Source organism: Podarcis melisellensis, assembly GCF_964234715.1.
Source record: "Podarcis melisellensis genome assembly, chromosome: 4".
Taxonomy (NCBI): Eukaryota; Metazoa; Chordata; class Lepidosauria; order Squamata; family Lacertidae; genus Podarcis; species Podarcis melisellensis.
This window is the reverse complement of record NC_138531.1, coordinates 77,680,432-77,692,640: the sequence shown is the minus strand read 5'-3', so window position 1 is coordinate 77,692,640 and position 12,209 is coordinate 77,680,432. Positions and strand designations below refer to the sequence as shown.

At 43.1% G+C, this 12,209-nt stretch overlaps 1 protein-coding gene across 9 annotated transcripts in view; it reads left to right on the top strand.

Moving 5' to 3' along the window:
• Positions 1-12,209, top strand: part of FRY (FRY microtubule binding protein) — a 192,863-nt gene that overhangs the window by 141,085 nt on the left and 39,569 nt on the right. For all 9 annotated transcript variants that reach the window (XM_081909290.1, XM_081909288.1, XM_081909289.1 and 6 more), the window contains 5 exons: positions 92-195; positions 3,292-3,477; positions 6,897-7,095; positions 8,977-9,098; positions 10,129-10,316. In XM_081909290.1, the coding sequence (XP_081765416.1) occupies positions 92-195; positions 3,292-3,477; positions 6,897-7,095; positions 8,977-9,098; positions 10,129-10,316 (799 nt within the window). The remainder of the gene's footprint in view (positions 1-91; positions 196-3,291; positions 3,478-6,896; positions 7,096-8,976; positions 9,099-10,128; positions 10,317-12,209) is intronic.

Here is a 12,209-nt window from a genome sequence, read left to right as displayed (position 1 = left end):
CTCTCTGATCAGCTATTGTGTGATTTTTTGCCATTTCCCCCTCATTTGCCTTTGCAGGTTTTGAACTGGTTCATCTTCTTTTTCCTCTCAGGTGCAATATTGCTGTCATCTTCATGACCGAGATGGTTGTAGATCACAGTGTAAGAGAAGATTGGGCCCTCCACCTCCCATTATTATTGCACGCTCTCTTCTTAGGTAAGAAGCAAGAACTGAAGTTGAATTTGAGTTCCTAATGCAGATGACGCTCCATATTACATGGTCTCCCTCCACCTTCATTCATTTGCAGGCTTTTGTTTCAGTATTCTCATTTTTATCAGAGGCTAATCTCAGAAATGCATGTTTGGGGTTTTGTAAGCTCTGCCCAAGCTACTCTATTCCCTCCGACTTTTTGCTCTCTAACTTTATGAAAAGCAGCAGTTTACATGGTAAACTCAAGAGAAGTATTGTTTCTTCCCTCCCCCTGAAGCTGATTTGATATTTTATTCGTCATAGAAGTACAAAATGTATGAATGTAAAATTTTTAACTGACTCTGAAGGAAGTTCAACTGATGAGTCCTAGTGGTGGACTGTGAACTGTCCTGAGATCTTATTCCACTTGTACAGTGGGGCTTGGCCCCCTCTTCTCACTACTCGCCCCCCCCCCCGGTGGCTCTGTAGGAGAAGAAACTTCCAGAAACAGCACACAGAGGAAGGAGAGGGAAGACCATCCAGCAAGCTGAAATGTTTGCTCTGACAGAATGATAAGAGGAATGTGACATTGAATCCTTCCTTTTCTTTAGTTATTAATACAGGCAACTCCCCATTTACGCGGGGGTTACGTCCAAGACACACGCTTAAGTGAAATCGCGTATATTTGAAACACCTTTGAAAAAGCCTGCAAACACCTCGTTCGCCCCCCCCCCCCCACTTTCCAGCATTGCATGAAAGGAGTGAGAGAAATGGAGTGATGGTTATCAACAGATTAGCCCCACCCTGCTCCCAGACAATTCCTTTCACTGATATGAGCCTCAAAAAAACCCCACACCATACAAATAAATGTTTGAAAGAAGGAATTGCAAGCACTAAATGCAAATTCGTTAGCCAGACCTTTTCTTCTTGTATCAGTAAATATTATATTTCATAAACCATTTGGCCTATGCTCACAGGAGGTTAGGAAACAGAACTTCTCAACTCATAGTTCTTCAAAGTGAAATTGAATTTATTGCCAGGAGCAGACAGCCTGACATTTTCTGACCAGCACCAGATTTTTTTCGTTTTATCTTTGAGGATGTTTTTTTTTTAAAAAAAAACAACCTGCTAGGGAATTAACCTACTCTGAATACTTTCATGGTCTCTGTGGTAAAGGAACTCCTGGTTCTAAGTACGTACTGGATATTTCTGAAACATATTGACAGGATTAAATCACCAACTGGGCCACCCAACAGTGTGTGTGTGTGTGTGTGTGTGTGTGACTAATTCACAAGTACAACCTGTCTCTAAAAAAACACACTTTCTTTAGGTCACATGCCCCAATATACACATGCCAGGACATCATCAACATTTTATTATTTATACCCTGCCCATCTGACTGGGTTGCCCCAGGTCATCCTTCAATAGGAAGCAATCTGACAAAGTTGAAAAATTAATCTCTCTTCCCACCCACCCCAGCAACTTGCACAGATGATGCATTTCTAGGATAAATTGAATGGAAAGGTCCTCTCCCAAGTTCTCACTTGAGCCATAGAACCTGCAAATTCCATCCATCTTCTCCCTTTTTGTTGCCCAGCCTGTTCCATACCTTTCCTTTGTCCCCCTCAAAAACCTCTTTGAGCCAGGTCGTACAACCCTTACCTCTGGTTGGCACAAACTATGGAGATGGGCAGGGACAGAATCAAAGTGAAATTAATAAGGAGACTTATGAGGGTAAGGGGAAACTAGAAAGAGTACCCAATTTGAGGGGGGTCTGCATTTGGCTTAATGATACATGCATAATGATATCACGTCACTCAGAAGAATGGCCGGAGTACTGTTGAAACAAGTAGTGTTTAGAGTCCAGTCCCAAGAGCAATTGCAACTGCAGAGCAAGGCAAACTGGAAAATATACTATATGAAGAAGAAGCAATCAGAGTGCCAGGGAAGTAGCAGCATCAAACAGTAGCAGACTGCTACTTTATGCTGGAATCTTTGTTCTCCCATGGCTCCAAACAGTCAGGAATGATGCAAATAATCTCAGAAATAATTTAGGAAAAGAATTGAAAAAAGATACTTGCAAAAGTACAGCATATCACTCTAGAGCAGGTGTGGGGGAACCTGTGGCCATTCAGATGCTGCTGAACCCCTACTCCCATCAGCCCCAGCAACCATGGCCAGTAGACAGGTAGAGTGAAAGTCACAATTCAGCAACATCTGGAGGGCCAAACGTCCCCCACACCTGTTCTAGAACAACTATTTGGCTCATGAGTAGGCGATGATGCTTTTCCATGGTTCTAGTCCTACTTGGATGGCTCTAGCAGGTAGCCCTTGGCTTCCTTGTGTTCTAGAGAATTCAACCTTATATACCCCACACTCTAACAACAGATGTGGGGAACCTTTTTCAGCCCAAGGGCCACATTCTCTTCTGGGCAATCTTCAGGGGGCCGCATGCCAGTGGTGGGTAGGGCAACAGCAAACAGAGCAACAGATGTGAATGTTCGCTTTATACACACTGGCACTCAACCTCTGTCTTCCATCCAGGCAAGCCAGAAGCATTATCTAAGTTCAAGGGCACATTCCAGCCAGCCAAAAACACATAAAGAGACTACAAAGCAGGTCTGCTTAGGGGCAAGGTTAGGGAGGAGGATGTGGACCAGACAGAGAGGATCTGGAGGATTGCATTTGGTCCTTGAGCCTGAGATTCTCCAGCCCTGATCTACATGAAACCTCCTGAGTTGGCTCATCCAGGATTTTGGAGTGCCTTTCTATAACCTGGCTTCAATAACCAAGGCTCCCAATAGCTCATGCTGTATTAGTACTTCTGTTAAAAATAATGTATGTGCATATTTAAAACCTTTTGTTTGAGAAATCAAGGGCAGCTTTATAGTCAAACAAAAAGTTTTTTTAATTGATTATCTAACAGATTAAATGGTGCAAGCCTAGCTTTCACAGGTACTAAATTCATTGGTACTAAATTCAAACAAGATATTTGAAGAGGAAGCACACCCTGTATTTTGTCTGTTTTTGTACTAAAGGCATGTGGATCGTTTGCTATATCTGGAACTTGTTAACTTGTTTATACTTTATATTCAGTGATTGCCATTAACTGCTTTCCCTTAGGCCTTGACCATTACCGCCCTGAAGTCTTTGAGCATAGTAAAAAACTGCTTCTCCATCTTTTGATTGCTCTGTCATGCAACAGCAATTTTCAAGCCATTGCCTCAGTGCTTCTCCAGACCAGAGAGATGAACGAAACAAAGACTCTCACAGTACAATCAGCATACTTGCCTGAATATTTCTATACAGGTAACAACAAGCAATTGACAGAGTATATATCTGCTTTGTTTTGACTTGTTCCTAGTGTACTCCTATGGTGCTCTTTCTGTGTTAGCAATACATTTGTTCAACACTCAGTTTGGTTACACTGGTACAATGCCCTATATACTGTATAGGGCATTATTATACCAGTGTATCCCAAATTGGGTGTTGAACAAATAATGGAATATTCTTTTCTGGTTGTAATCTGCTGAGTAAGTGTCCTGTCTAAAGGCCTTAACATAAATAGAGCTTATGAGAGACTGTTGTTTCCTCCAGACTGCACTCAAGGGGACTTTTAGATTGTTTGATTCTGCACATCTAAGGGCAATTCACACATGTGCATAAAAAGGAAGAAAGGAAGAAAGGCTTGAGGCTTCATGCTTTCTTCTGCTATGTGTGTAACCTCTGGACAAGAAGTGGAGCTCAAGAGTGAGCCTCAAGTTCAGTTGCCAAACTCCGTAAGGCATGCAACCTCTAAGCAACGTCTCACAAGCAGGACCTAATTGCATGACTCAATCTGTCTCTCTTTGTGGTGGACAATTCACCTGGGAAAGAGAGAGAAAGCACAGGAGCCCAAGGATTGCTTCTGTGTCCTAATGTGCCCCTTACCTTTAGAAGGAATAACAAGGTAAAATGACTACACATACATTCGCTGGGTGCTTATCTGTGACCTTATTACTGTCCTGTCACTACTCGTAGCGGAGGCTCTTTTAACTAAAATAGATAAAGTCACGCTGAAGAGAACAGGCAGATAAGTATCTCAACATGCAGTATGGAATAACAAACAAGTGCAATGCTTCACTGTCTCTGAGAGCATGAATAAAAATGTATCTGCTTTTTTTTAATTAATAGTTTTTTATTGGACTTTCGAAAAGGAAACAGATGCAGTCAAATGATACAGACAAAATGAGTACAGCTACCTTGGGGCAGTGGAAGGGAAAGAGAGCTCGGATTGAGAAAGGAGCACACAGGATTGTTTTTAGTCTGCAAATGGTTATTTTAAAAATGCTTCTGGGGAAAAAATCAATGGCATGTGAACTCTGCTTGTTGAATGCAAGGGGAACTGAACTTTGTGAACTCTAAAAAGAGGAGGAATTGTAATTTGACATGTTTATCTCCTCACCTTTGCTAATCAGTTGCTTCGGTGCATAGCTAGAGCAAATGAAGACTGATAGCCTTCGTGGGTTTTTTATCAAATACCTCTCCGACAGAATGTAGGCAAACACTACCTAAGATTCCGACTTGCAGCATTCAAGGCAGTTTGTCAAGCACTGTTGTGCACAAATAATACATCTTTATATTTTACCATTCCTTTTCCTTGGGGGAAAAGGTTCCTTTTGGCCATTGGCCATGCTTGCTGGGGCTGATAGTTGTTGTATTTTGGCAACGTCTGGAGGGCTGAAGGTTCCTCATACCTGCTGTGATTGGCTCAGTGAATCTGTACATAGGGAAGGGGCAGGTGTGTCCGTCCCCCTTCTCTCTGCTATGCAGCTTCCAGGGTTCCCTGGCTGGCATTCAGGGCAACTATGGGTTAACACCCTGCCAAGGACAGGCAGGGACATATTCCTTCGTCCCTCCTGCTGTTTATGTATTCCACATCAATCCTTGCGTCCTGATATGACAGAGACTGTACCTATAGCTCAGGTATAATTTTGAAGAACTACAGACCAAGGGTGGCATATGTCAGCAGTAGTCAGCAGCTAGAAATCCTTTTGAAGGAAAGGTCCAAATCTAGCATTGACACCGGAGGAGCAGGCTGTGTCCTTCCAGCTTCTCCTCATGATGTGTGATGTTTCCACCCACAAATTCCTCCTTTTCTGAATTTCAGTCCGTGCTCCTTTCTCCACCTGTAGCACATGGCTAAGGAAGGCTCTTCCTATGACTCTTCTCTCATTGTAAACAGGATCAAATTCATAGACATGCTTGGATTATGAGGCCAAAGCTTGCATTTTTTGCTCAACCTTTTCAGAACCAGGGCTTGGGGCTTTGACACTTGTGTAATGGGAGGAAGAAATGTTATCCAGATAAGGGGACAATTCCATTAAGTGATGCCTCAGTGCATTTAACCTTCAGCCAAGCACAGTTTAAGTGCGGACTATGTGGGGACTTAGCAGCAGAAATTGTGCTCAGTTACCTCCTTCCACAGTCCTGCTGTCGGGCTACCCAGACCTAAGATACGGTCTGGCTAAGCATACTTCCCAACCCAGGTTTGTAGTTTGCCTTCCCTAGACAAACAATGATGAGTAGGGAGCCAGGAACAAACTTTGGCTACAGCTCATGATTTTTCTGGAGCAAGACAAGCCATGAGCCCAGGGTCAGACTTAATGCCAGCCAAACTGAACCATGGCTTAGGTCTTCATAGTGCAGCAGCAAGAGAAGAGCAGAGTGGTTACAATTTGGGTTTGGCTTACTTGCACACTTGAGCCATTGTGGCTTGAAGAATTTCACACAAAACTTATATAAATGGACTCACAGCTGTCCATGGAGGCACAGGTCAATTCTGTGTCCAGGACAGCTGTCTACCAGAGCCATCTGGTATGCAGGCTGAGACCCTACCTGCCTGCAGACTGTCTCACCAGAGTGGTGCACTGTTATCTCCTGCTTTGGACTACTGCAATGCGTTCTACATGGGGCTACCTTTGAAGGTGACCCAGAAACTACAACTAATCCAGAATGCGGCAGCTAGACTGGTGACTGGGAGTGGCTGCCAAGACCATATAACACTGGTCCTGAAAGACCTACATGGGCTCCCAGTACATTTCCAAGCACAATTCAAAGACCTTTAAAGGTTTAAATGGCCTCAGCCCAGTATACCTGAAGGAGCGTCTGAACCCCCATTGTTCAGCCTGGACACTGAGGTCCAGCTCCGAGGCGGTTCCCTCACTGCGTGAGGTGAGGGCCTTCTTGGTAGTGGCGCCCACCCTGTGGAACGTCCTCCCATCAGATGTCAAGGAAATAAACAACTATATGACATTTAGAAGATATCTGAAGGCAGCCCTGTTTAGGGAAGTTTTTAATGTTTGATGTTTTATCGTTTTTTAAATATTCTGTTGGGAGCCGCCCCGAGTGGTTGGAGAAACCCAGTCAGATGGGGGGGTATAATTATTATTATTATTATTATTATTCATTTTAATAATAATAAAAATGAAAATTGTATATTTAGACAAGCTTCTAGAAAGGAACATGCACCATTTCAAAACCACAAGATATGTAACGTGTAGCTGTTTTGTAGCTCCTGATCACAGATTTGATCACGCTGTCTCTTCTGTTATTTACTCCCGGTTCTGTGAGGGTTCAGGGCAGCTAAAACTATTACCAAAGACATTATTGCCCTGCGATGACTCTTGAGGGGAGTTCTGACCTCGGCTGCACATTCCATGCTTATCTTTTTTCTCCATTGCTGCTAGGTGGCTTTGACTTTCTGAGGGAGTATCAGTCTTCTCCCGTGCCAGACTCTGGACTCAGCTCCAGCTCCACCTCTTCCAGCATCAGCCTTGGAGGGAGCAGTGGGAACCTCCCTCAGATCACCCAGGAGATAGAAGACATGGACCCAGCCGTAGAGACAGATGAAAAGGCAAACAAGCTAATTGAGTTCCTGACTACCAGGTAATCACATCAGAGCAAAGATACCGTGCGTTCCGTTGCAGCATACCTTTGGAAGAATGTGTCTGTATCCTAATCAGATGAAGGAGTACGTTCCAGCACAAGTCTCTGGCAAACACACAGTCATAACACATTCCCAGTCGTTTCCTGACCTTTGTAGATAATTCTGTAAAAATAATAATATTTAAAACGGTTGCAAATTCCACACAGACCAAACCTGTGAAAGAACCAGCTCCCATAATAATAAAATATGTAGCCTGTTTGGCTGATGAGTCACGTTCCAATTAATTACCAAAGCTGCCAAGTCTGTGGTGCTTTGTTCTGCTTTTGGAGCTAAAACCAACCGCCGTTTCAGTCTTAACATGAGAAACCAACAGTCAAAATCACAGAAAACCCCAAAGCAATGAAAATAGCATGAATGGGATTTCTAACTCGATCTTACAAGACCACGTGTAAAATTAATATAGGTGCAAATGTAAGCGGTTGCCACTATTGCATAAAAATTACAGCAAATTCTCTGAACAGCTCCTGCTTGGTGCTTATAGCTACTTGTGAATCTTAGGCAAATGGGTGGCATTATTTATGTATTATATATGCTAAGATTCATTACGAAAGGTTGGGGTTTGGGGTGATGTTGGAACACCAGAAGCTGATAGAATGAAGTCAAGTGGAGAAGGACTGGGGTCTAATATGGTGGGAAGGAAGAATGACTTGAGGCCTGAGGACTATTTTAAATCCTGCGGAGAAGCAAAGTAAAATGAAATACTTCTGCAATTCTCGGCCACTTGCTTCTACCGACAATTGTATTCAGTTCCAAATTCGGTCTTCTCTTTCACATCCAGATGTACCCACATCCTTTAATAACTTGAGGGTTTGGTGGGAGGAGCAAGAACCTCCAACGGTAGAGGAACTAATCTATAGTTGCCTTGTGCTATGACTTGAGACAAAATGGGAAGTGCATGTTTATGCTGTTTTGCCAGCGGTGATCTCACTTCCGGTGATTTTTCTGGGTGCTCTTAGTGCCACGAGTGGAAGTATTCACACACTGTGTTGGGTCAGCAACTACCCTGCCAGGAATGGAGGGGGTGGTGGTGGGATTTACCCAGACAACTACAGCTCAACAGGGTGCTACATGAGGAGCAGCTGCAGCTCAGCAGGTTGGAAAAGCACTTACCTGGTTGAACTAACACTAGCCAGAGCAGGCAATGAAATGGCTACAGTACGGTAAGACCGTATCAGCTGCAGAGATGCACTTCACCTTCCCCTCTTGTATGATGATTTCTAAAGTGACACAGGTAGCAGGTGTGTATGCCCACCCCCGACCCTGCAACCCTTTAGTAATGCAGGAAAACATGGCCCTTAACTTCCGTTTGGCTCATTTGTCCTTAGTGACATCATCATACTTGGCATCTCATCCCTGATTGACTGGGATCTGCATTCCTGGGAAGAAGATGGCCCAGTTTAAGAGAAACAAAACGTCCAGAACTAGCTGCTCGCTGGGCTCACACAGGCAAAATGAGTGGGAGAAGAAGTCACAGAGCATTGCCCCCACCGCTCCAAAGTACTGCCGAAAGTTGAAATGGCAGAAGGTTCCTCTCAGCCCTACCTGACATTTGCATTTCATAAATTACCTTTTGCTTTGCACTTCGCTTGCCATGGAAAACTAAAGCTCTGCTATTATCTCAAATAGATTGTAGAAAAACTTGAGTTGTTTTGTAAGGATGGGATAAATTGCAGTTCTGAAATGTGTATCTGAATGAATGGGATGGAGTCCACTTTTTTCTCAGTTTAGGAGAAAGAGGATGCCACACTGCAGCTTCATTATACCTTTTTTTAAAAAACTGGATACTAAAGAAAAATGCATGTGTGTTTTCTTCTTTTCAGGGCGTTTGGTCCTCTTTGGTGCCACGAAGACATCACTCCCAAGAACCAGAATACAAAGAGTGCAGAGCAGCTTACCAACTTCTTGCGTCATGTGGTCTCTGTCTTTAAAGATTCCAAATCAGGTACTGAATCAACTGGTTGTTGTTTTTATGGTGACCCTCAACTGGTGCTGTTTTGCTGAATAATTCCTACTGTTTTCTCTCATACCATCCCTGCGAGCAATTGTCATTTTGTAGTGTTAATAAAAAGGGGGGCAGGGGAGAACTTCTGTACCTATACTATTTTTTATGGTCTGATTTTAGGTGATTATTCACATAAAATAGGGGGGTAGGCTGCCTTATACCAAATCAAGTGTGTTGTGTAGTTCAGTATTGCCTATACCAAGGATGGGGAACCTGTGCTCTTCAGGTATTGTTGGGTTACGATTTCCATCCTCCCAGGCCAACAAAACTTGGAGGATCACTAGAGGACTGGCAGTGACTCCCCAGGATTTCAGAAAGGGAATTTTCCCAGCCCAACCTGGAGATGCCTTAGGAACTTCTGTATGCAGTCTGCTTTATCTTTAGAATTTTCAGATGGTGCAAATATTTTCATATTAGCCATTTCACTCTGGATGTCAAGAACCCTATCTTTGCTCCCCATGAGCAGTAATTGAAGAGTGCCTATGCTCATACCTTTAATTACAGTGGTACCTCGGGTTACATACGCTTCAGGTTACAGACTCCGCTAACCCAGAAATAGTACCTCGGGTTAAGAACTTTGCTTCAGGATGAGAACAGAAATCATGCTCCAGCGGCGTGGCAGCAGCAGGAGGCCCCATTAGCTAAAGTGGTGCTTCAGGTTAAGAATGGATCTCCGGAATGAATTAAGTACTTTACCAGAGGTAGTACCACTGTATACTGTTTGGGTGGAAGAATTTTACCTGGATTCGCAGGAGGAAATAACTCCTGGCCTGGGCTTCTGACCTCAGCCCTTTGCCCTAATTATCATCACACAAGTTCTTTGCCTAAAGCTATTGCTGCTTACATCTGCAGCCAGTCAATATTAGCCTGACCATAATTTTTAATGATTGTAAATTAAAATTTGTGAGCTCCCACATTATTTATCGATTGCCATTTGACAGTACGAAATTTTTTTCTTCCTCCACTTTAGGTTTTCATTTGGAGCAGCATCTTAGCGAAATTGCGTTGCAAACAGCCCTTTCCAGTTCTTCGAGGCATTATGCTGGTCGTTCTTTCCAGATATTTCGAGCTCTAAAACAACCTCTATCTGCACATGCACTGTCAGATCTTCTTTCAAGATTAGTGGAAGTTATAGGAGAACATGGAGAGGAGATTCAGGTACAAATATACTTCAGCATTCATAAGAACAAAGGAAGTTACCTCATACTGTGCGAAACAATCAGTCTTGTCTGAACTGACCTGCAGTTGTTTCTCCAGAATTTTGAACAGGAGTATTTCCTGTTCCTACCTAGCGATGCCAGGGGTTTGCACAGCTGACAAAGCACTGGAGAAACATGATCAAATCGCAGAGTCCCAGTTAACAGTCTGGCAGTCCTATTTTGGACCAATTGCAGTTTCCAGGCCAATTTCAAAGGCCTCATGCACAATAATCTGGGCCTGAGGTTTGTTGGGATACTGCCAGGGAGACATAGGCCATCACTGCCTCCACGCCAACTCCGGACTCCGGACGTCCATCGACCTCCCGTAGATACAGTATCAGCAATTAGCGGCATGAGCTCCAGAAATAGATTGCCACATTCCTGGGCTGATGCACACTCTATCAGCAGAATTCACACAGCGAAAGTTGCACAGCAGGAGAGCATATTTACAAGTTTATTCAGCATTGGTCAGAACAAAGAAAAACATGACCGCATGCTAGCGTGTTCAGGCACCGAGAGAGAAACGAAAGCAATAGTAATAGCAAACATAAACATCCTGTGAACAGGAAATACTCAGACTCTGACTCACATAGCCTGCTCCCCTTTAAGGTGGAACGGAAATATCCTAACAAGGTTAACATAGCGTGGGTAATTGTGCCCAGGCTGTCTCCATCCAAGTATAGCCACGACAGCCATTTTGGCCTCTAAGGACAATGGTACATCATCAAACACACACCTCCTATTTAAAAACTAGTCCTTTAGAGAAAGCGCAACAGCCTTCAGAATGGGTTGAACACCATTCACCAGAACAAACAAACCACCCCCTCACCACTACCTCAATTTTTTTCTGAGTTGAGTTTCAGTTTATTATTTCTCATCCAATCTATTACCATGCCCAGGCACTAATCCAGCACATCCACTGCCTCTCCTGAATTGGATGAAAAATACAGTGAGGTGGATGGCCGCTGGGGAGAGAGCCTTTTTTATGGTATCATGTGCTCTAGAGCTATCACCCTTCTTCGTTACTGTCAGGGCCTTGAAATGATGCCGTGTTTACTTGAAACGACTGGAACTTAATTTGCTAACACATTGCAAAGCTACTGGAGACATTAAAAGTGATTCCTATTGCTCGCATATTTGTTTCTTGAATAAATTTTGTACGAGTCCTGATTAAACATCGTTGTGATGTGTGGAGAAGAAAATGTTTGGATTTTGATTTGTTTAGATGGTGGCATTGCACGGAGAGTTTAAAAAAGAAATTGGCAGTACCGAGTTTATTAATGATTTCACAATTGCGGCGTGTAGCAAACCCATTTCATCACAGTGCACAGAGTTCAGTTTCTCAGAACTGGAGCAAGACTAGACATGGGATTCATGGGCAGGAGCAGTTGGAAAAGACTTGCCTTGGAATGCCCTCTACTTAAAACAAAAGAGATAAATAATGGTTTCCCGCATATGATCTGACAGCAGTTGCTAACATCTATAACTCTTGAGAGCATACAGGGCTAAAATCTTCCAGGCAACATTACATTCTTGGTTCTGTTCAGCAACACAGAGCTGAGTATTTGGGAGCAACAAATGAGAATCTTCAGAGAGAAATTGAGAGAGAATTATTATTATTTACTAAAATATGAATCACCTTTTACATGGGTGCCAAGGTAATTTACACATCTATCAAAAAACAGCTAAAAATGGTCTTTTAATTATTATTTTTTAAAAAATCACTGCTTGAAAATGAACATGAGATCTTTTTATCCAGGTGGAAATATTTGTTGAAACAAAAATGTCTTCGGTTATTTTTGGAAAGTACAGAGAATGAAAAACACTCTTGTACAACAAAGTAGGACAGACT